The following is a 25,371-nucleotide window of genomic DNA, read 5'->3' as shown; positions in this document are numbered from 1 at the left end:
CATTTTTATTTTTTTTAATTTTTTTACTACTAATGGCGGCGATCAGCAATTTTTTTCGTGACTGCGACATTATGGCGGACACTTCGGACAATTTTGACACATTTTTGGGACCATTGTCATTTTCACAGCAAAAAATGCATTTAAATTGCATTCTTTATTGTGAAAATGACAGTTGCAGTTTGGGAGTTAACCACAGGCGGCGCTGTAGGAGTTAGGGTGCACCTAGTATGTGTTTACAACTGTTTGGGGGTGTGGCTGTAGGAATGACGTCATCGATCGTGTCTTCCCTATAAAGGGAATGACGCGATCGATGCGCCGCCATAGTGAAGGACGGGGAAGCCGTGTTTACACACGGCTCTCCTCGTTCTTCAGCTCCGGGGAGCGATCGCGACGGAGCGGCTATAAACAAATAGCCGCGCCGTGGTCCCGGATCGCTCCCCGAGCGGACCCGACCTCCGCATGTAGCGGGGGGGGTCCCGATCGGACCCCCCACCCGCTAATAGGCGAGGACGTACCCATACGCCCATGTGCCTGTACGTGCCATATTGTGGACGTATATGTACATGGGCTGGTCCTTAAGTGGTTAAAGATTTCACATGAAAGCTGATTTCTAGTTTCTTTGGCTGTTTGTTATGATTGTGGTTCTAGAAGAATAGTACCTTTTTAATATAATCTATCTTGTTCCATAGAACGGAACCTAAATCCAAAGGCAGCCTGTCTGAAAAGGCGTGAAGAGGAAAAAGTATCAGGTGTGGACCCACAAATTAGCCTTGCTGGAGGACTTTCAGGTCTTGGGGACTCTCATAATTCAGTGGGACACATGTGAAGTGAGTATGATTTTTGTACATGTTTCTTTATACATATTTATAGTTTTCTTTTTGGACTTTTTTATATAGATATATATCTATCATTACAAGACACAATTTGATATACTGCTTTAAATGCAATTTAAATTGAAATAACCTTTTTCATGTACTGAACAATAATTCAGTGCACATATAAACAAAACAAAGGTTTATTAGGCATTTTTTATACAGGTGGTTAGGGGGGGTGGCAAAAACATGATGGTGCGAGTCCAATGACACTCCAGTTTAAAAATAAGTAATTTCTTTATAAAATGTTTAAAAGGTGTGTTTTTGCCACACCCTTTATTAAAGCACACTTGCCAGATTCTGTTGACCATTCATAAGTGCTTATCCAAGGTGCCACAAGCTGGATCCAATTGTCCCATAATAGCATTCCACATATGAACAGTGAAGTGGAAAACTGCATCGTTTGTTCTGAATCTGAAGACAGTCTTTATTTTCTGACAAAACTGTTAAGAGTCCTTTTTTTTTTTTTTCGCCGATTCTGACATCCGTCAAGGAAAAAGGGAATACCATCATTGATCAGTGTGACAATACCTGATGCTTTTGGTCACTAGCAGGGGAAAAAAAAGACTTTAGTGGGATTAAAAATGCTCTTCATCAGTAATATGGAAAGAATTGTCTCCTTTTATTTTAACTAATCAATAGACAGTAATGCACTATAAAGAAACATCAATAAGTGTACAAAAAAATCAATACATCGATGGTGCAAAAACCCAAAATGCTTGTGCCTTCCTCCACCTTTCTCACAGGCTGCTCGCCTCTGAAAAGCACAAGCATTTTGGATTTTTGCACTGTTGATGATGTATTGATTTTAATTCCATTCAATCAGTCACATATACTAATATATGAACTTTCAGCAATATATGTTTATTGATCACTGTAGCGGAGTACAATATTAAAATCCACGATCTCCGCTGGTAACCAGGGTAAATCCACAGTCAGCGCTGAAAAGTAAGGCAATGTCCCAAATCCCCCCCCCCCCCAGTAACCGGACGAAACGCAGCTCTGGGAGTCAACTGACTTTTTATTCACAGGCTTCCATATTTATATAATTCCCCATGCAAGGGGTTTCCAAACAGCCAAACAGATTTAGCAGGGGTAATACAGTGAGGACCACATGGGGAACTTAATATTTTGGATAATTCTCCCATCAGGCATTGCTGCACGAGGGAACAGTCGGTTGATAGCTGGGGTCTGGGGGTTATGTGTTTTAAGAGTTTGGTTTAAAATTGCCGAACACCGATTGGGCAACATAAAACGAAGTACTTGAATGCTAGTGGCTTACGGCTGCTAGCATACGAATTGCCATGCCCACATAAGACCCAGCAGAATACATAGCATATAATACAGACAACCCTTTGACATGTAACGTCCAGTGTTCCAGAAGTGGCTAGGTTTGCCACAATCACCATTTTTAGTTACAATTTTTTTTTTTTTTTTTTTTTACAGAGCAGCACTGTCTAATTGATTATTTGCAACTTTTTAGGTGAAGTGAGAACACTTGTTAGTGATAGCAGCTAATAATAATTCAAAATTTGTTTCCACCACTTTATTTCATGAGATTGTGCAGGTTGATATTTACTTTATTCTCTTTTATTTTAACATTCAGAACTCAATCACTCCCGTGACTGTTTTGCTTACATTGTGGTGTTGATTGGTCCACAGCTATTGCATAGTACCTTGTACCATGCAATTGGCTGTAGTCAATCACAGATCACAAGCTGTCATGAATGAGCCATTCATGACAGTTAAAACTGTTTTGGTTTGGTTAAAAAAATAAAAATCCCTGTATCCGCCCAACCCCCCCGATGGTAGTACATTGTCACTAGGATGACACTGAACTGCTCTGTTGACAGGATGTAACAAAACATTACTTGGGGGGGGGGGGGAATCTTAAAACGATATATTTTTTAAACTGTAACCCAATCCTGAACTGCTAGATCGGTCAAATGATGCTGTACTGCACTGATGACAATGTGTGAAGAGGGGGGGGGGGGGAGATTTAAACACACCGTGTCTCTTACTAAATCCCTTGAACTGTTTACTTTCTAAAAAAGAGTTATTTTGTACTGTCCTGGCATTTTAGGGCCTCAAGCAATAAGATGTCAGATGAGCTATCAGAATTGATCAATTTTCAAATGTATAAACCCTAGTTTTGTAGACTTTATAACTTTCACACAAACTAATTGGGCTCACTAGGAAGGTACAAAACTGGGCCATTGGGGCATACCCCAGCCAATTGGTGCACATATGTGCATAACAGCGTATAACTCACCGTGTATCTTAAAACTAAACATATCCAACTATAACTAAAGAACCAAAACCACATTGTCGGTACCCATGTTTCAGATGGTAGGAGATATATTTTCCCATAGGACTTCTCGTCCCTCTCATCTGTCTGAGCCGAACGGTACAAGAATAATTAGGATTAATTGTGATAACTTGACCTCTGGACTAATGCCACACTCGCTTGTCTGGGGCATGGTCCTTGGCAATCACAGGTAATTGAGGGTATCCAACCAGGGCAATCACCCATGGGCTGATCATCTGTCGTAGACCGAGTCGACCCACAAGTTGCAGATTTTTTTTGGGGGGGGGGGGCATCCACGGGACAAATATGCTGCTTTTTATAGAGGGTCATTTGTATAATTTTGTTCCATGATGACAGGGTAGGGGGATTGGCTGACTTTCGTCTTGGTAATATGGCTTTCCTTGCGTAAAATAGGATACTTATTAGAGTGTGGGCTGCTTAAGCCAACGCCAATTGTTTCACAAGGCCAAGGGGACAGACACTGATTGTCAGAGGAATAGGTATGGTAGTTAACCCATGGATAAATTGAGTTGCCTCCCTCCAATAATCTTCAACCTGTGAGCAATCCCAGAATATATGTAGGAAGCCTGCAGGGGTACCAGAGCACCTCCAGCAAGCGGCTAATGAGGTTTGGTATGTGCGGTGAGGGCGTTGGGGCGTATAGTATAATCTGTGCAGGATTTTGAATTGGATTAACTTGTCCCTAGTTACTAGTGGCTAAAGCGGGGAATACCACATGTCTTCAGTTTTCAATGTCCAGCTCCTCCGCCCACCACAGATCATGCAGCTCATCCGATCCAACATTAATGGATGGCATCAGTGCTCGGTATATTTGAGATTATGGCTTTGAGAGTTCAGCATCGTTTAGCAGAGTTTTGAGATCGTCATGCTCCATTCGGAGCTGGACTGATTTTTTTAATTGTGAGTCATGACTGAGCTGCAGGAACCTGAAGAAGAGAAAATTCAGAAGTTGGAGATAGTTTTTTAATCTCTCAAATGTGAACAACCCAGAACCATCGCAAATATCCTTCAAGTATTATTTAATGCCCCTGCCGACCCAAAGTCTGGGGTCTTGTAGAGAGTAAAATTCCCTCCGCCTGGGATTACACCAGAGTGGTGTACTAAGGGACTATATGGCTTTCTCTAGGTTAGGTTTTATTACCAACGTGTGCCAAGCCCTGATGGCTGCTTTCATAGCCCATGTTAAAAGTATCGGAGAATCCCTCCCATCTCCCTATAAAGGGCATTACGAAGAGCCTCATAATATCCCACATGTGCCACTTCTAGGACTACTGATGCAGTGGTATCGTTCGAGACCAACCTATTGTGGGCATGAGTGAGCATTGCTGCCAAGTAGTACGTGTGGAAGTTGATCCCTAGGTATCTAATGGTACTTGCCCATTGCAGAGGTAAATTGGGATTACTCAGCTGCTTCACCCCTGGATCTATGGGAAGAATGAGTGACTTGCTCCAGTTGGTGTGGATGCCAGAAATTTGTGAAGGGATTCAGAATCTGGAGCTCCGTGGAAAGTGATGGGTCTTGCAAAAAGAGGATTAAGTTCTCGACTTCCGCAGGGCCTTCGCCAAAGGCTCCATCACCAAGGCAAACGGTGCAGGGGAGAGAGGCCACCCCTGCCTTGTCCCCCTCCTAATTAAGGAGTGCGAAAGTTTGCCGTTCAATTTAATATAGGCCATAAGGGACTTTTGGGTAAACAATCCATTTCTGGAGGGTTGGGGTCAAAGCTGAAACCCTTGAATCCATCAAATATTACCATCCAACTGTGTCAAAGGCCTTCTGTATGTCGAGGTCTACCAGGACCGGAGAGGAGCTCTCCTTGGTTGGGAGCTGTAGACTTGTTTAAGATTTATGTTTGTAGACATGCAAGGCATAAAGCCGTTCTGGTCTATATTGACAACGGGGACGTTAACACCTGCATAATCCTATTGGCTAGCACCTTGGTTACTATCTTAAGGTCGTAATTCAGTAATGATATGGGCCTATAGGATGAACAACAAAGTGGGTCCTTTCCTGGTTTGGGTAGCAGTACAGTGTGTGCCTGGTACATGCTGTCTGGCAACCTCCCGGTTTCCAGGCACTCTGCAAAGGGTTGAGTTAGCCTGGGCACCAGTAGAGTCATGTGGGTTTTAGACCATTCCCTGGGTAGTCCATCCAGACATGGGGATTTGTTGTTGGGTAAGGAGTAGATTGCATTTTCCATCTCTTGGCATGTTAAGGGCCATCTCTTGGCACGTTAAGGGCTTATCTAGTGTGTCCCTGTCCTCCAGGAAAAAAAGGCAAGGTTATTTCCCCAAATTCCTCAAGTATGGCTTCAACCAGGGTAGGGTTCGGTTTTTCATATAATTTTACTATAGAAAAAGAAAAAATTTCCATGGAAGTCTCGATCCTAGGAATCACTGTTTGGAGTGAGGGTTCTGCCACCGATTTTTTTTTTTTTTTTTTTACCAAAAATAGGTAGAATACGTATCGGCCTAAACTGAGTAAAACAAATATTTTTCTCTTTCGTTCATAGACGGACACAGCCTTCATTGACCTTAGGGTTATGCTTCTTCCTACCAGGAGATTTAGGCAGAATTCTACAGCACTTAAGGTGTTAAAAACTTTCCTTCATGCTGCTCCTCCCAGGGGGCGTGGCTCCCCCAGGCATAACCCACACCCTGCTCTAGCAGCCTCGGTTTGTTTTCTGCCTAACCGACAGGAGAGTCAGGCTCTCTGGATTCCTGGACCTAGGAGTTTTCTTGCGATTTTTCTTGCGATTTTTCTTGCTTTTTATTATTATTTTGTTCCTGCATTTTTGAATCCTGCGATTTTTCTATCAACAGCCGACTGGGTGACAGGCTGGGTCCTCGACCCTTGTAGTCCCCCCAGGTTCGGTCTTCGAGCGTGTGTCGGGGAACTTCGGTTCTAGGGCACGCATATGACCGGTCTTTTATGGCTTTGTCAGTGTGTCTGGCCTACAGCCATGCCGTTCGCGGACGTTGGTTCTGTCTGGGATACCTCCAGCTGGGTAGTTGCAGGACGGGTAAGTAGTGGCCCCTTACTCAGGTAAGTGGTCTGGCTGGAATTTTCCCTTGGGAGGTCGACTGAGGGTTTTTCCCTGCTTTCCTCTCTCCCTTATTCCTCTCCCTCCTTCCCCCTTTGGGTGACGGCTGTATGGGAGGGGGTTTTCTCTGGGGCTCATTTTCACTGGTCCATGGTATGGCGGGGACTGTTTTGTGTCACTGCAGGGTACTGTGGTGGACATTCTGGACGTTTTTCTGTGTGCTGTATTTTGTGTGCTGACAGTTTGGGTACACTGTCTTTTTAAATCTGCGCCACGGCGGCCATTTTGCCGGAGCCGCGATTGCATTGTTCGGCAGCCATTTTCTTGTGGCCAGCGATGTTTTCAGCTCTAGTTCGGCCTCTGGTGGCCGTTTTGGCGAGGGGAAAAAAGACCGCGAATCCTCTGAGGGACGCAGCGCTGCAGCTTCCTCTCAGCACACACTTGTCCTTCACAGACCGCGCTGTACCAAGGGGGGTGGTGAGTCCCAGGGACCCCATACTGTTTTTCTAGCGGCCGGGAGGTGACCTGTGGGGGACTTTTTTCCTGCCCTTGGTAGTGGGGGTGACACGGCAGCTACACTATGGAGCCTGAATCAGGCCCCTCATTCCTCACGATGCCGGAGTTAACCCTTAACGCCCCTTCCACATCTGTTGAGGCGGTGTCTGCTGTCCTGGAGTCCTTTCTCACCAGGTTTGAAGCAGCCAGTGCTCGGTTGGGGGGTAAAAAGCGCCCCCCCCCTGAACCTGCTTCTGGGGACATATCTGACGCAGAATCTGACAATGCTATTGCTGCTTCTGGTTCTGTCATGTCAGAGGATGCGGGCTTAACCCACATGGACAGCGAGGATGACTCTGCTGCGGAGTCGGCTGACAAGGAATTTGTTGGAGCTCTTATTACTGTGGTGCGTACGACTATAAAATTAGAGGATGTGGCGGAGTCACCGGCGGTGTCGGTCCCTTTTGGATTCCGCAGAACACCGCGTACCGCTAAAGTATTCCCCTGTGTTCCTTATTTGGACAATATGTTGTATAAGGAATGGGATACACCGCAAAAAGTTTTTACTGTTCCTAAAAGCTTTGCTACCCGTGCTTCCGAGTCCTCTAGGGACCTGGCTGAAGTTGTTCAGGGTCAAAAGTTTCTCTGCGAGGCGGCCATGGATTCGATACCTTTGCTTTCCAGGGCTTCCGTCTACACAGTGGTTCTGCGCCGCCTTGTGTGGCTGAAATGCTGGTCGGCTGACCAGTCCTCAAAAAAGGCCTTGGTGGATTTGCCCTTTAAAGCGGATGTGCCATGGGAACAAAATATTAAAAGTCAGCAGCTACAAATACTGCAGCTGCTGACTTTTAATATTAGGACACTTACCTGTCCTGGAGTCCAGCGCCGATCGCAGCAGAGCACGAGCGATCGCTCGTCACTCTGCTGCTCCCCCCGCCATCCACGCTGAGGGAACCAGGAAGTGAAGCGCTGCGGCTTCACTGCCCGGTTCCCTACGGCGCATGCGCGAGTCGCGCTGCGCCCGCCGATTGGCTCACACGCTGTGTGCTGGGAGCCGAGTGTTCCCAGCACACAACGGGCGACAGACGGGATGTGACGGAATGCCCGTCTTTCGCCCGTATCGTGTGGCCGGAAGTGGGTGCAAATACCTGTCTTTAGACAGGTGTCTGCACCCCCCTCCCCCCTGAAAGGTGTCAAATGTGACACCGGAGGGGGGGAGGGTTCCGATCAGCGGGACTCCACTTTAGGGTGGAGGACCGCTTTAAGGGCGAACGGCTTTTTGGGGCGTCCCTGGATGACATTATTAAGGATGCCACGGGTGGTAAGAGCACGTTGCTCCCACAGTCTGGGAAGGGTAAGGAACCTCGCCGCAAGCAAGGTCCTACTTTTACTCCCCCTAAGCGTTTTTTTCGTGCGCCCAGCGCGGCGGGAAAAGGTCCGCAAGGTGCTAAAGCCCCTGCTGCCGGGCGTAAGCGCCCCTGGTTCAACAAACCCAACAAGCCTGCAGACAAACCTGCTTCCGCATGAAGGTCTGCCCCCGCCCGGGTCTCGGGTGGGGGGACGACGTCACGAATTTGCGGATCGGTGGCATTCTCTTCTATCCGACCGTTGGGTTTGCGAGGTGGTTGCCTCGGGGTACAAGATAGTTTCTTTCTTGTCCCCCAAACAGATTTTTTTCCCTCCAGCTTCCTCCGAATCGTCGGCTAGCCCTGTCCGGGGCTGTCCAGGATTTTCTGGACAGGGGGGTGGTTGTGCCGGTTCCCTCGCAGGAACGGTTTCTGGGGTTCTACTCCAATCTGTTCGTGGTCCCCAAGAAGGGAGGGGTTCGCCCTATCCTGGACCTAAAGGCCCTCAACTCCTTTGTCAAAGTGCAAAGGTTCAGGATGGAGTCGGTCCGATCGATCATAGCGGCCCTCCACCAGGGGGACTTCATGGCGTCCTTGGACATCATGGACGCATACCTGCATGTTCCCATTTGCACAAGACACCAAAGGTATCTGCGTTTTGCGATCGGGGAGGACCACTATCAATTTGTGGCCCTCCCGTTCGGTCTGGCTTCGGCGCCACGGGTTTTCACCAAGGTGCTCGCCCCGATCCTGGCCTTGCTAAGACAGCGAGGGATCGCTATCGTGGGATACCTGGACGACCTTTTCCTGAGAGCTTCTTCAGGCTCAGAGTTCGAGGAGGACGTGTCCATCACGTGTCGGGCTCTCCAAGAGTTCGGCTGGATTCTGAATCTCAGAAAGTCAGTGTTGGTTCCATCCCAGAGACTAGAACACCTGGGTCTGGTTTTGGATTCGGGGGAGGCAAGAGTGTTCCTCCCTTCGGAAAAACTGGAGACCCTGCAATCTGCAGTGAGACAGTTGTCGACCCAGAAGTGGTCATCTCTTCGCTTCTGCATGAGGGTTCTGGGTCTGATGGTGGCCTCCTTCGAGGCGGTTCCGTATGCCCAATTCCACACCAGGGTACTACAGAAGGAGATTCTGTCACGTTGGAACAGGGTCCCATCTTCTCTGGATCGCCAGATTCGGTTGAGCCATCTGGCCAAGTCTTCCCTGGCGTGGTGGCTGACGTCTCCGGTGCTTCGGTCCGGGAAGTCTTTTCTTCCGTGCCGCTAGACAGTGGTCACGACGGATGCCAGTCTCTTCGGCTGGGGGGGCGACTGGGGCACCCAGTCAGCCCAGGGGCGCTGGACTCGGGAGGAGTCCCGCCTGCCGATCAATATCCTGGAGCTCCAAGCAATCAAGCTGTGCCTTGCCAGGTGGTCCCTGGAACTGCAGGGCCGTCCTGTCAGGATCCAGTCCGGCAACGCCACGGCCGTGGCGCACGTCAATCAGGGCGGCACAAGGAGCTCGGCTGCAGCGACGGAGGTCGCTTACATACTTTGGTGGGCCGAAAGGTCCGTTCCGGCTCTGTCGGCCGTATACATTCCGGGGGTTCAGAATTGGCAAGCCGACTTCCTAAGTCGCACGACTCTGGATCAAGGTGAGTGGTCTCTCCACCCGGAGGTGTTTCAGAGCCTGTGCCAAAAATGGGGCACTCCAGACGTGGACCTTCTGACGTCCCGTCTCAATTGGAAGGTGCCACGGTTCGTGGCCAGGTCAAAAGACCCGTGGGCGGACGCGTCAGACGCGTTGGTGGCTCCCTGGGGTCGCTATCACCTGATTTACGCCTTCCCTCCTCTAAGGCTCCTCCCTCGCCTGCTGCGCAGGGTGGATGCCGAAGGGATTCCAACAATCCTGATCGCCCCAGACTGGCCACGTCGCTCTTGGTACGCGGACCTGGTATGTCAGGTGGCAGACGCTCCCTGGCGTTTGCCTCTGAGGGAAGATCTCCTGTCTCAGGGTCCGATCTTCCATCCTGTTTTATGGTCACTGGCTTTAACGGCCTGGCTGTTGAGAGCCAGGTACTGAAGGACCAGGGCCTGTCGGGCCCGGTAATCTCTACCATGCTGCGTGCACGGAAGTCCATTTCTCGGAAAATTTACCATCGTACACCATCGTACATGTAAAGCATATATCTATCCATGTGTGAGGAGATGAAGTGGCACCCCCGTTCTTACGTGGTGTCCCGGATCCTGCTGTTCCTACAGCGGGGAGTGGACCAGGCTCTTGCCTTGAGCACGATCAAGAGCCAGATTTCTGCTCTGGCTGTTTATTTTCAGCGTCCCTTGGCAGCGCACTCTTTGGTTCGCACGTTTGTGCAGGGGGTCCGGCATGCGACCCCCCGGTGCGCCTTCCGCTGCCTTCTTGGGACTTGAATTTGGTCCTCTCGGCGCTTCAGCGTGCCCCCTTTGAGGACATTCGGGAGATCCCTTTGCTGACTTTGTCGCAGTAGGTGGTCTTTCTGGTAGCTATTACCTCTATCAGACGGGTGTCTGAACTGGCGGCCTTGTCTTGCAAGGCCCCCTACTTGGTCATCCATCAGGATAAGGCGATGCTGCGCCCGCAAACCCTCTTTTCTTTCGAAGGTCGTTTCGGCCTTTCACATTAACGAGGACATTGTTCTTCCATCCTTATGATCTCAGCCGAAAAAACAGAAGGAGGCCACTTTACATTCTCTGGATGTGGTTCGGGCCCTTCGAGTTTACTTGTCGGCGACAGCTCCGTTCCTGAAGTCGGACTCGCTGTTCGTGTCTGTGTCCGGTCCCAGTAAGGGCCTGGCAGTCTCGTCGGCCACCATTTCAAGGTGGAACCGACAGGTTGTGCTTCAGGCCTATGCCCTGAAGGGGCGGGCGCCTCCCTTTCGGGTCACGGCGCATTCGACCAGGGCGATCGGGGCCTCCTGGGCTTTCCGACATCAAGCCTCTGTGTTACAGGTGTGTAAGGCTGCGACCTGGTCGTCGGTCCACACTTTTTCAAAGTTTTATAAGGTGGATGTGAGTGCATCTTCTGATGCCTCCTTCGGCCGCAGGGTGTTACAGGCGGCAGTTTAAGGTTGGAGTTCCTCCGTTGAGTAACTCCGGTTTTGTTTGGGGTGTAACCTGTTTTTGCTGTGTTGTTTTCCCACCCCTCGAATTTCTTTGACACTGCTTGGGGACGTCCCTAAGGTCAATGAAGGCTGTGTCCGTCTATGAACGAAAGAGAAAAAAGGATTTTTGTACTCACCGTAAAATCCATTTCTCTGAGTTCATAGACGGACACAGCACCCACCCCTCCTTGGTTTGTACTGCTTGTTACGAACTGAAGCTGCTAGAGCAGGGTGTGGGTTATGCCACGCCCCACGCCCCCTGGGAGGAGCGGCATGAAGGAACGTTTTTAACACCTTTTTAGTGCTGTAGAATTCTGCCTAAATCTCAACCCTAAGGTCAATGAAGGCGGTGTCCGTCTATGAACTCAGAGAAATGGATTTTACGGTGAGTACAAAAATCCTTCTTTTTTTTATATATTTTTGGGGGATATTTTATTATAGCAAAAAGTAAATATTGTTTTTTTTTCAAAATTGTCGCTATATTTTTGTTTATAGCGCAAAAAATAAAAACCGCAGAGGTGATCAAATACCACCAAAAGAAAGCTCTATTTGTGGGGAAAAAAGGACGCCAATTTTGTTTGGGAGCCACGTCGCACGACCGCGCAATTGTCGGTTAAAGCGACGCAGTGCCGAATCGCAAAAAGGGGCAAGGTCCTTTTTTAGCTGCATTTTGATCCGGGTCTTAAGTGGTTAAAGATGTATGCAACTCCCTACTACCTGACATAATCCCGAAACTTGGTAGTAGTAAATGCCTACTTGAGGCTCAGAGTTCCAGGGGGATTGCCATCTCGTGTGCAACCTATAACAGTAGGCGAGGTGGGGTGGACCTGTATCCCATCATGGTAAGAGGGACTGGGCTATAATCTCTTTAGGTAAATGGAGAGCACCAGGTCTTCCACTTCTTAGAAAACAAACAAACTGTGGGGGTCAAGTTGGAATCTAGTGTCGCGGTACATTATTTTTTTTAATTTTTTTTTTGAGGCGGCTCTGGTGTGTACAGGGAATAGTGGGATACATCAGGCAAGGATGTGGGGAGATCCATGCATCAGGTAACTTTGTGGGAAGAGTCCTTTAGTGCAAGGTGATAAGCCAGTCGTCGGCATCCGCTGGGTAGTCAAATAACCAGATTGCTCCATCATGCTGGACCCAACGGCGGCTGGGGTAAAGCATGCTGTATTTTATGTTATCTCCGAACATCATTGAAGGGTTTTTCTCTTCCACTGCAAGTCGGCCGAAAAGTCAGAGAAAAGAAGAATGTGGGATATTGTGGCTTCAGAGAGAATCCTGTCCCCAGGACTTTTCTGGTCCAATTCCTTAACTATCAAAACAGGAAGGGTCCGTGGGATGGCATGGCCACCCAATGGGTCCTTTCAACCACTTGGGTAGGAGGGGCATCCGTAAGGCCCAGGATTTTTTTTTAAAGAACTCCTCTGCAAATTTCAGCCAAGTGATCCCCCTTCCTCTTTTTCAGGCAGCCCCAGGACTCTGATATTGTTGCGCCTGAGTTGGTTTTTAGCATCGTCTGACTTTGGGACAAGGGACTGTACTGTGTGCTGCAGATTAGCAATGGAGGTGGCTGTAAGATCTTCGGTGGCTGATACTCTGGACTCGGTTTTGGTCATTTTCCCCCTTATTTTGTCGAGGTATTTCCTTATCTTATCGCATCCTATTTATGGCAATGTAATGAAATGATCACACAACACAGAGCTGCAAAGGAAAGCTAGAAATCTGAGTCTCTGTGCTGGTCCGAGGTCTAATGAGGTCGTGGAGGATACAATATTTGCTATACAACATCAGGGACATAATTGGCCATACTGTCTGGAGGTAGTGGGGCTGACTCCCTCCTCAGGACCCATCTCCAATTCAGCCAGCAAGGCCCGGAGTCGTCCGACCAGTATGGGATCTGACTGCGGTGAAGGGGGCGGCGGAAGCCAGGGTGATGAGTTGCTCCTAGTGGCTTTGGAATTCCTCTTCCCCTTTTTTAAGATGGAGGACATTTGGTAAGTCTCCAGAGGGGATCCCTACAGAGGAAAGGCATTTATGCCCAGAACCGCGTCCAGGAGGCAGCTGGGGGTAACCCAAGATGGCAGCAGGTATTGACCCCCGGGAGATCAGTCTGGATAGACAGTCTGTAGTCGCCAGCAGCCCTCCACCTCTCAACAAACACCCAGACAGAGGCAATTCAGTGAGGATGGTAGGCTGGGAGTACGAAATTGGGGAAGGCCCAAAGCAGTGGGACAGAGGCAGAAGGATGGCTAAACACTCTAGGCCCTAGGACTCCATAGCCAGCCCATACAAGCAGTCTTTGTTGGACAGCACACCAGAATATGGCAGGGAGGTGGATGGATGATAAGGCCGGGGGGGAACAGCAAGGTATGAGCCTGGGCCAGGCCAACCGCGGCCCACACCCACAGGGCAGTGGCCCGTGAACGGCAGGCTTCACTTTGCCTTACCCGCCATGAGCCGGCCCTACTACCGGACCATGCCAGGCAGGATGGTGGATGGGAGTCCCTTACCTCGCAGCCAGGGCTTGCTCCAGCAAGATGGTGGCCCCAGGTGTGTAATGGCTATGGTGCCCTAGATCAGTGTTTCCCAACTCCAGTCCTCAAGGCACACCAACAGGTCATGTTTTCAGGATTTCCCTCAGATGAAACAGCTGTGGTAATTACTAAGGCAGTAAAACTGATCAAATCACCTGTGCAAAATAATGGAAAGCCTGAAAACATGACCTGTTGGTGTGCCTTGAGGACTGGAGTTGGGAAACACTGCCCTAGATGACCACGGGCAGAACCTCCGCTCAATATTGGCTCAGGATGCAGCAGGGGACAGAGAAACAGGCAGGCAGGTTAGCAAGCCCTTTTGGGTGTTTAGATTGATGGATGACAAAGGATTGGATTTAGGATTCCCGGAGCTCCTCTCAAACACGTATGCTGCCACTTGCATACGGATACACCCTGAAAAGAAAGCTTATGTACCAGAATTATGGACAGTTTTGTGTTTGCTGAAAAAAGCTGTTGTGTTTTGAGAGTACAATATAGACGTTTACAAATGGCTGGTTGGTGATCCCAGGCTCTCCATATATTACATTTACCTCTAAATGTGTCCCAATGTCTGGCTGGCTAACATGTAGTATAGACATTTTCTCCCCACTGCCACAGGGTTCTGTGATGATTTTTTGGAGCGCTGCTATGGTTAATATCGGCCACCCTGAATGTAAAAGTTGCGCCCCTTCCACCCATCTTCTCCATTTATAGAATGTGCACTATTTTCCAGATTTTAAATATGTTGATGGAGAACAGGCAGCTGAATGACCAGATCTGCTTTCTCCAATTAAAGAACATTTTTGGAACTAATACCATGGGGTTGATTTACTAAATGCAAATCGTCTGTGCGCTGCAAGTGCAGTTGCTCTAGAGCAGGGATCCTCAAACTACGGCCCTCCAGCTGTTGCAAAACTATACGTCCCATGAGGCATTGTAAAACTCTAAAATTCACAGACATGACTAGGCATGATGGGAATTGTAGTTCCTGAACAACTGGAGGGCCATAGTTTGAAGATCCCCCCCCCCCCCCCCGGCTCTAGAGCTTAAAAGAACTTGCAAGGGATTTTAGAAATCGGCAGAGTTTGTCGTAATTTCAGAGCTTCCCCCTCAGAACTACCACAATTGCAGTAGTGTACATTCTATTTGCCTTTAGTAAATCAACTCCTATGGGTTCTATGAATCGAAGGGGTGGGTAAGCGGCATTATTTGCACCCTTGCAGCGGCTTTTGTTAAAGCCGATCTTTACTGCATCTGAGAACCACAAACCAAAACCACTATTTAATTCATGTTTAATATTTAAAGCAAACTCCCCCATCCATCTGTGTCTCCCATGCTTTATTTTGTTGAGAAATCACTTTGAATAACAACCCTCTAGCATTTCTGGCCATGGCCATCTTGAAAAAGGGCAAATGATTCATGTGGCATGTACTCCCTAAAATCCATCTGCCCTTGGCTCTAGCTGAGAAAAGACTCCTAGGATATGACATTGTTTGCCTAGGCAAAAAAGAATTAGTGAATGAATAAATAGTTTAAAACAAGTAAATAGGATATATTTTCCTATCTATTTACTAATGCTAGCAGCATGAGGAGTAAAAAAAATATTGATTGGGAGAGTGAAGTTCCACTTTAACCCATGGATTGAGCACAATTCATTGGCAGTAAATTATGTCCCTGATGTTGTATAGCAAATATCGTATCCTCCACAACCTCATTAGACTTCGGACCAGCACAGAGACTCAGATTTCTAGCTTCCCTTGCAGCTCTGTTGTGTGATCATTTCATTACATTGCCATAAATAGGATGCGATAAAAGATTTCCCCACTGGCCTGTATGAGCATCATGCTTGGTGTTCTAAAACTGGTGTTGACATGAACGTTCCAGCGTCAGTTTGTGGGAGGAAGTTGAACTTGGTTTAACTACCAGGACATTTTGGGAGTTATGCCATAGTCCTGCTACCAAGGATAAAATAAATTAACCTCCCTGGCGGTATGGTCCTGGGTCCTGGGCCCCTTTTACTCTACTCTCCACTTCCCTGGCCATGAGGGACGCTCGGACGTAACTCCTTCCTCACACAACTCTAATCAATCAAAGAAAGGGGGGTCTACATCCAGTTGATTACATGGTTTGAATTACGATTTTCACTACTCTTCCTCCGTGGCCCCTGATGACGGTCGACAACCAGAAACGCGTCGGGCATACACACTTCATCCAGTAGGAGAGTGCTTTTTTGTCTATTTTGCCATCTGTTTGTGGCATATATATTGTTTTATCATTACTGGGTTTTTTTGTATTTGTCGCTTTTACATGCACCATGGGTGCGTGCTGTGTGCATTAATAAGTGCCAGTTTTTGTACCAATTAATTTTAAAGATCGCTTTTATACATTGAAACTTTGTGTGGCCTTTAAAGTCCCACCCAGGGGGAGATGCTCTTTTTGTTATTTACTTTTTTGAATTTGGCGCCGATCTCCGCCCCCGTGCGTCGTAACGTCGCAGGGAACAGATTTTGGCGGCACACAGGCACTGTGTGAATCGAGCGAGGACACCGCTCAATCACACAGCGGGGAGGCATCGCAGGATCCAGGGACAAGGTAAGTAACTCCCTGCCTGTGGATGCTGCAAGGCGATCCCGAGTCTGGCTCGGGGTTACTGCTTTTGGTTCTGAAATTCCACCCCGAGCCAGACTCTGGAATACCGCCAAGGGGGTTAAATTGTCATTGCATGTGGTTTCTGGCATACAGAATATAAACACTTTGTCAAAGCCTACCTTTAAAGATGGGCTTTTTTAAACCCAGAAAGTGTAGGGGCAAACACCATGGTCAGAATTATTGTAGGTGTGCATTACATAAAGTGCATGCATCAGAATTTTATATGTAGCACAATATGGTGTACACTGGTTGATGGGCAGTAGTTATTTAACCCCTTGTCGACCAGCGCACGACGATGTACATCGGCATGGCTGGGCAAATGGGCGTACCTGTACGTCCCCTTTAAATCGCAGGTTAGTGGGCACGCGTACTCTGTTGTGAGCGTGCCCGTGGGTCCTGTAGACTCGGTCTGCCGGGGGCCCGCCATCAAGATCACTGAGCGTCAGAACAGGCAGATTCCTATGTAAACACAGCATTTCCCTGTTCTGCCTAGCAACATGACAGGGATCTACTGCTCCCAGTGATCGGGAGCAGGTGATCTGTCATGTTGTAGTGAGCCCATCTCCCCCTTAGTTATAACAGTTAACCCCTTGATCGCCCCCTAGTGTTTAACCCCTTCCCTGCCAGTGTCATTTACACAGCATTCGGTGTGTGTGTTTTTTTTTTTTTTGTTTTTTTTTTTTATAGCACTGATTGCTGTATAAATGTCACTGGTTCCAAAATGGTGTCAAGTGTCCACTGTGTCTGCCGCAATGTCGCAGTCACAATAAAAATCGCAGATCACCGCCATAAATCTATCCCTATTTTGTAGACACTAACTTTTGCACAAACCAATCAACATATGCTTTATTGCATTTTTTTTTTACCAAAAATATGTAGAATACATATCGGCCTAAACTGCAAAATTCTTTTTTTTTTTATAAATTTTTGGGGGGATATTTGAGCAAAAAAGTAAAAAATATAGCTTTTTTCAAAATTGGCTTTTTTTTTTTTTTTTTTTTTATAGCGCAAACAAATTAAAACCGCAGAGGTGATCAAATATCACCAAAAGAAAGCTTTATTTGTGGGGAAAAAGGACGTCAAGCAATTAATTGCCATATGACTAGCTGGAGTATTGCATGCATGCTCCTTTTCACACTTTTCAGCATGAGGTAGCGTCTTCCCACGGATGCTCCTATTCGCAAGAAACATGCGGTTCCACTTCAGTTAGTCCTTGTTGCTTCCTACAGTGATCCAGCTATTTGAGCCTATCCAGCAGCCTGTTTTTAGGAGTACCCAAGTTTTTTTTGTTTTTTTTTTACCTGGTGTTCTCTGTTAAGATGTCTCTCTTAAGCATTGCAACATGTAGAATCCCAAGTGCAAGGGGAGCAGTCCCTCTGCTCTCCTTTTTAAACGTAGTTGGTTATTTTACAAGGGTGCGCTTGGTGATAATTTAATCAAGGCTTGTCCATATTTGATAGTGTCCAATGCTCAATGCAAGCCGCTAAATGCACAGAAAAACTACATGTATGTGTAGACTGTTGCCACTAAAATGTTCCTAAATCTCCAACACATTTTGTGATTCAGGCATCCTTTCAGGACAGCCCAGCCAGATCTTCGAACTCCTTTGCAGAAGTAGTACAGCTTGGTTAGAAAACGCAAAATATACCCCTGCCGTCACGCTGCTGTTAAAAATCACATGGCCCCCGTGCAGCCTACCAGACAGGGTCCACCTCTCTGAAAATATCAAATGTAATTTTTGCTACCCCCATTGAACAGGACCTATTCAAGTGAATGGCGCTGCTCTGCATTCACCTTGCAACTGCATGCAAAGCACATGGTTGCAGTGCATTAGTACAAGGTTAAAGAAGCCTGTGAGGCGGCAATGTGCCTCCTCACTGCCTGTCAAATGCTTTCTGAAACGCAATCTAAATGCTGACGGCATTTCTTATTTACTTATTTTGCTTTTTACATTTAACTGCCCTGTTGGGGGGCATTTGGTGAAATATCGGGTCTAAGCAGACTCACATTTGAGACAAACAGACCGAGGACATAGATTCAGTAGTCCCTTTCTCTGTAGCTGAGGCTTCACTTGACTGTTGAATGAATGAGAAGCGCTCTAAAGATTACTGTTCATTCACAAACTGAAGCATAGTAAACAGTTTACTACGCTTCAGTGATGTATGGACACAATGAGTAATTGGTACAGATCGCTTACGGTTTTCATTCGGGAAAGAAAGGGGGTGGTGAATTAAATTTTTTCCCGACCTCCTCACCACCAGCTCACCCAGAGGCTGACATCTCCCCACTTTGTTTAATATTAAATAAAATGATTTGGTTGGACTTTGGCTTTGAAGTCCTGTTACAAGGTTATTGATATGTAAGTATTTTTTTATTATTATTATAGCTGCAATGTTGTATACATTTTGTGCTATATACATTTTTCAGAGTAACTGTTCAATCTTTTTTTTTTTCCTCAACAGGTTCATTGTACTTTGTGGAAATTGATCAGTTTTTCTCTTTTTTATATATAATTATAAATTCAAGATGTGTTTTACATTTTTATTGTTTGGACAAATTTTAAAAACATGGATGTTTTTGTGGCCTTGATTACAATTTTCTGAGAAGCGGACATACAACATTTCCAGTGCAGGACAAAAGAAAATATAAAGAAAAATTAATCAGATTGACATCTCATCTTTGGATTGCTGCTTAAGGAACAAGAAGAGAAGTCAAGAGCAACTTGCCTTAACAAAAAGAAACACATGAACTTATTTAATATTGGTGGAAATTGTAGAATGTCACCCGGAAGCTGACTAATCGTTCAGCTCTGGGGGGTGAAATGTTTCTTTTTCATGTGCCTATACTAAAAAAAAAGTGACTTCTTATCCTGCTGTGTGTGGGAAACTGAAATGTATACATAAAGAAAAAGTAGTGCATTCATGTTCATGAAGACTTTTTTTTTTTTTTTTTTCCAACTTAGAACAAAGTATTTTTTTTAGTTTTTTTTTTTTTTCTCTTTTTTAATAAAATTGAGAACAAAATGTTTCTACAAAAAGAACCACAACCCTCTTGCATTTATCCTTGTCTGTAACTTCCCTGTAATGTAATTGCTGCCCAGCCTAAGTTTGGGACTCAATTTGGCTTTTCAAGAACCCTTTAGTAATGTCTTTGACGTTGTACATATATTTCTAATCTTCTGTTCCTTTGATTCTTCAGTGTTTCGATCAGCCGGAAGTTATCAATTTACTGAATTTGGTCAATGGCATTTATTACCTAATTTGTGAGGTCTGTAAAAGCTTTTGGAATATGCATTGTGGTCTACTGACAATGTTTACATAGTGCTTGATGCCATTGGACTCCTTCTGCCAGAGCATGTTCATAGTTATATTTTTATTTATTTTTCCCCCTTGCATCTAATTGAATATTCTTTAGTAAGGGAAGCTTCAATACGTTCAGAGGAAAATGAATGCAACCTTACTTGCAAAGTTAAGTCGATTTTGCCTTTAGTAACTCAACCCATAAAGTCTATATATCCCCACTTTATAATTTTTTTTTTTTTAACATTCTTGAGATGGTATGGTTTGAACTTCCCAGACCCTGTAGAAGAATAATGGAGGGGATAATGAATACATATTGCAAAGTTGTTTAGTAGTTATGGTTTATGAAGGTGGAATTTCTGTCTTCATAGAGATTTTTGGTGCTTGCAAAATTCCAGTGTTTTCCACATCCATATGTTGCATTTCTTGTCTTAATTCATAGAGGGACTAGTGACACTCATTCACCCCTCTCCCACCCAATTTTCCATACAACACAAAGAGCCTGCACGCCCCTTCATGTACATTAACCTTTACTTCAGTTTAAACATTTAATGACCTAATCCCTGCCCAATAGCAGCCACAATAAGATGACTGTTATATAGCACTATTTGCCATTCTGCTGTCTAATACAATTGCCTTGGCGTTGTGTAAGGCTAGCTATACACATGTAGATTTTTCCCACCTGGCTGAACCATAGAAATCAAAGGATTTGCCCATTTATGTTTAACAGCATGAATGTAGGAATCTCCCGTGCCAACTATTGTATTCAGATAGTCCAGCACCCCCATGGCTGCCTGAATACTCAATGACTGCATCTGATAGGATAGTCACTGTTCAGCTGATGATTTTCCACCATGCTCAGTCAGTTTTTTAACCTGACCTTTATCAAACCAGGTGGTGCTGACAGGTTCACCTATGGCTTGAATTTCAGCCAAATGAGCAGGAATTGGCTGAAATTGGAGCTATTTAGGCCTAGCATTGAGGATGTTGGCATTTGACAGAGTTTAGCCATGAGATGAGGGAAAGTCGGTTTGCAGTAATGAGTGAAATTCAATGGGGGGGCGTGCAAAGTAAAAGCTTTCCTGGCTAATTGCTGTTATTTCCTTAACCTTGTGAGGTCTGTTCTTAGACTGTACTTTTACAGGTAAAATTACACATGATGTTATAGGTTCACTGGTAAACGTTGGTGACCAGAAATTTTAGCTGTGCAATATTCAGGAAAGTATTTTTCCTCTGTGTGCAGAACCTGCTAATAGTTTGTGGCTCATTTGAAATAACTCTGATGTTCCTTTTTCATTCTGTTTTTCTTTTTTTTGCAAGTGCATTGTTACAAACTGAAGAAAAAGGGTTGTGAAAATGTAAGTTTGTAAGATCATTTCATGAGTTGGCTTTTTTACAGACTTTTCCTATGATCTGTTATTCTGCTTATTGTAGACCACTACATTGTTTGTAACTTGATATAGTTTTATCTGATAAACATCCCAGTTTGTGCAACATGCCACTGTAATGTTGTTGAAGTTTGCATATATCGGCAGCCTCCACAGTTTTCTAAGCTGCAAGGTGGCTTCTAAAAACCCTTGGTTTGATTGGTAGCCTCCTCAAGCATAAACATACTTTTGAAGAGGCCCCTTCTTAACTACCCATAGGTGAAGGATAGGTTGGTTGCCCAAATTCCATCCAGCCTCATGGGCCCAGAATTATTCATGCTCACTTTGCATCTGGGGTAGTTTCACTGTAAACCACATTGTATGCCATTTAAATGAAAGCCATACTAGAGATCATTAGGTTGCATGATGTGGCTGCTTTATAAAGAGAATATTATATGCAACCTGAAGGTTGTTTTCGTTTTAGGAATCTTTCTTGGTGTTCTCTTACCCAGAATTGTAGAAAATGTAGCACTGCATTGAAATCCCTTTATATTTTGTAGATACATTTTGGAGGAAGGAGTGCATATGGCATTTTGGAATATGTTTGATCTCTGGAAAACTGCTTTGAGGGCCAGTTCACACCATAAATCGCACAGGAACATATTTGTGAGCTTCTGTGCAATTCATATGCGATCCGGGTGCAGAGTGATTTCGGCCTATTCACTTGAATGGGCTGAAATTGCGCCAGATTGCACCAAAAGTAGTGGGTGCACTACTTTACAAAACGCACAGCAACCGAATTGTATGGTACTACCGTACCATGCAATCTTGGGCAAGCAAACATACTGCGTTTAAGGTATTGGCACTGACACCTGCTGCAGATCGCAAGTGCAGTGAATTTTGAACGTGGTGTAGGAAACGTGGATGAAACGCGGGTTTCCTGCACCGTGTTTTTGTGTGCAGTGGCCCTCAACTATTCATAAGTGTTTATAAATATATATAAATATATATATTTAGACAGAAATGTGTTTGTTTACTGTAAATTAATTTACACATGGGGGTATAGAGACATTTGAGCAGCATTGCTGAATATTTAAACAGAACACGCTTTGGAGTAGGCTAAAGTTTAAAGCTAAATTACAGGAATTATTGGTATTGCATACTTATGCTGCTACAGTGACCGCCACAATCTTCCAGGTCATGCGAGAGTGGCTGCCCCACTGCATACTGATCACAGTAATGCTGCCATTTAAAGAACATTTTGAAATCTATTTTTTAACCCCCTAGGCGCAGACCGCACACATGCAGTCGCTCGGTGGGTGGGCCCTAATGCAGAGTGCTCACTAATATTGTCCGAAAGCGCACACCCAGCATGTACCGTAAAGCTCCCGATGCATACTAGCGCTTGGGAGCTTTGTGATCATGTGACCACTGTGACAGCCAATCGCATCAGTCACATGGCCCGAATGCCTGCCTCTTTCTGTCGGCTTTTATAACCCTTTAAAAGAAATATGGGATTATTATTATTATTTTTTTATCCTACTTGCCTTACAATACCAGTCCCCTGCAGGATCTGTCCCCACCAGCTTTAACATGGAGAACAGAGTGCTCAAACACCACCGATCGCTCGGTTCTCAGAGCTCCCTGAGCAGAGAGCTGGCGACTCAGTTACTGCTCTCTGCTCGACTCGGGCTGAGCTGGATGCCGGTCCAGGCACATCGGTCGACAGTGGGCTTCTGTCTGCACTCCTGTGATTCATAGAAGTACAGCCAAATGAGCTTTGACTGTACTTCTCCTTTTTAAAGGGCTGGGAGGCAGGAAGGAGGTTAATGAACACAAGGCATTCTCTGATTGTACAAGATGGAGAGAAGGGGTGGTGGCTTAACCATCTCCTCCTTGTTCAGTCAGAGCACCTTGCATTAATTGGAAGAAAATACGTTGCACTATGAATGGCGGTGGTGCTGATCAAGTGACCCTTTATGGGTCAGTGTGCAATGGGGCAGCCCCTTGAATAGAAGAAGATTCTGAAGAATTCAGCTGTTGCAGTAGTGCAGTGATTTCCAGATTTTCTAGCTGCCCATCACTTATGAAATGTATGAATGCTTACATTGTGTCAAGCTGGACCAATGTAAATGTATTATAAAATACAGATAATTCCTGAAGTTGTGCTTTAACTGTAATCCTAAAGCTTTGTTAACGTTCTTGTGGGTGTGCCTAAAGAGTAACAGAATTCATTAACCAGAAATCCTAGACAAAGCTGCCACTTCGTGCTGGTTGTCTGACCCAAAAGCCTAGACCTCTTAATGTGATCTACAGCTATTCTGAACACTGACTTTCTGCTTTAAAGTGCACCTGTTAGAGAATTATGCATGCTACTTCTGACCTCACCCATTGGGATTGTTAGTTGCTTGTCTCCCATGCTGAAGCATCGGCTTTAATGCTGGTCTAGAACAAGTATGTAGTGATGAGGAGTTCTGATACTTTTCTGAAATTCGTTCACAGCATACATATTTCAGGTCTGTGACTTTAAAAAAGTTCTGAATGCAGATACATCTAGCCAAAGAGCATTTTTAAAACAAGACCAACAATGACTGACCCCCACCCCCAATATTTCTCTCATAAAGGATATGCTGTAAAGTAAATTAACCATGAAAATGTGAGGGCCAGCATTGCTGTCCTAATCTACAAACCTCATCAATACCAGTTGAGCTAGAGGATCAGTGTGACAGAAACTTTCATGTGAGATTTCCTTTAAGCTGATAACATGATCAACTGCCTAGGCTTTTGGGGTACATGACTGGCAAAAGATATGGAGCAGGGATTTCATCAGGATCACTAAACCTTTCCTCCCTGCTGTAAAAGCTGCTATAAAACAGCTCCGTTGCTGGTAACTTCCAGTTATGTTGTCCCTACCCAGGTAGTCATTGGTTTTAGGAAAGGGATGTTGCAGTCCCAGTATAGATGGAACAATGGGATTTTCTTATGAAGGAAATCACATTAAAGACTTCAGATAATTTTTTAATATCTCACCATTCCATATCAGTTAATCAAGAAATGTGAAAAAGTATGACTCTTTAAAAAAAAAAAAACACCCAGAAATTAAAGGAGCATTTCAAATCCTACAACAAGAAATGTGAGCCTAACATGGCCTGTGTTGGAGTGCCTCAAATATTTCTTAATGGTTTTTCATTTTTTTTTTTCTAAATATAATTTTATACAAGTGTCAAACTCAGCTGGCTGGAATATTTGGAATTTATAAGATTAATGAAAACCATAATCCCAACCTTTTTAATAGATTTTCTTTCTTTTTTTTTTTGCGAACTGTCCTGTATATACCTGTGTTGTAGCAATACATGTAAGCTTTTATAACTATATAACTTCTTGAGTCTTTCAGATGTTGTATACTGATGAAAGAGTAAAAAAAATAAAAATAAAGTTTGTAATAAAGTTTTACACTTTTCTGACATGTAGAAATTGCTTCCATTTCTAATACGGAAAATGTTAATTTGTAATCTTTCACATGAAAAAATATACAGGAGGCTACTTGCAAAAAAAAGTGTTAAATTGTTCATGGTGACTAGTTCTGGAGAATTTAAGGTAAAATATTTGTTTATCATGAGTAATATTTCCTGTTATCACTTTCACTTTTTTTTTTTTATCTAGACCCCTAAATAAGTTTTACACTGTGCGTTACACATTTAAAAAAAAAAAGGTGGCTGATATCAAGGGTCAGTGCAGCATAGTAGATATTTCAGCCTTATGGTAGATGCTGGAGAATTAAAGTAATATGTTCAAAACTTTTCTAGTTTTGAATGGAGTCGGGAAGGGATAAAACTGAGTGGGTTTTACAGTTTTTGGGGCTCTGAAGAGATTTACCTCCCCTTCCTATCTAGGTAACATTGGTTTTGAGAGTTCTAGCCTTCCCCCTGTCTGTTGCTGTTGGAAAATGTCCTTGCTTCCTGTTTGCTGAAAAGTCGGCAGCAAGTAATGCTAAGTCTCCAGCAGAGCACTGGATAGCAGTAAAATCCTGACAAGTATCCTAAAGTAAACTAAATGTTTTTTGCCCAATATCGAACGTCTCTGACTTTGTTTCTGGTGCTAATAGACTGCCTCATGGGGAAGGTAGACCAAGAACATACCTCTAAGCAACCACATTTTTACAGATGGTACAAAAGTTCTGCAATAAATCTGCCAGGTTGGTTATGGCCCCCCTCCTTTTTGCTGTAGGCGCTTAGTATTACCAATTTGTCATCCAGTTGGCTTGCCCATGCCCTCCTGGGTTTTCCAATTAGGTGCTTGCCTTTGTCCT

The 25,371-nt window shown here is 45.1% G+C and overlaps 1 protein-coding gene across 6 annotated transcripts in view; it reads left to right on the top strand.

The window, feature by feature from the left end:
- TCF3 (transcription factor 3) overlaps nucleotides 1-24,526 on the top strand; it is a 137,623-nt gene extending 113,097 nt beyond the window's left edge. For all 6 annotated transcript variants that reach the window (XM_040322629.1, XM_040322631.1, XM_040322630.1 and 3 more), the window contains 2 exons: nucleotides 690-827; nucleotides 18,859-24,526. In XM_040322629.1, the coding sequence (XP_040178563.1) occupies nucleotides 690-826 (137 nt within the window). In that variant the 3' untranslated portion in view covers nucleotide 827; nucleotides 18,859-24,526. The remainder of the gene's footprint in view (nucleotides 1-689; nucleotides 828-18,858) is intronic.
- The last annotated feature ends 845 nt before the right edge of the window (nucleotides 24,527-25,371 follow it).

This window comes from Rana temporaria, chromosome 1, assembly GCF_905171775.1.
Source record: "Rana temporaria chromosome 1, aRanTem1.1, whole genome shotgun sequence".
Classification (NCBI taxonomy): Eukaryota; Metazoa; Chordata; class Amphibia; order Anura; family Ranidae; genus Rana; species Rana temporaria.
This window is presented reverse-complemented; position numbering and strand designations above follow the sequence as displayed.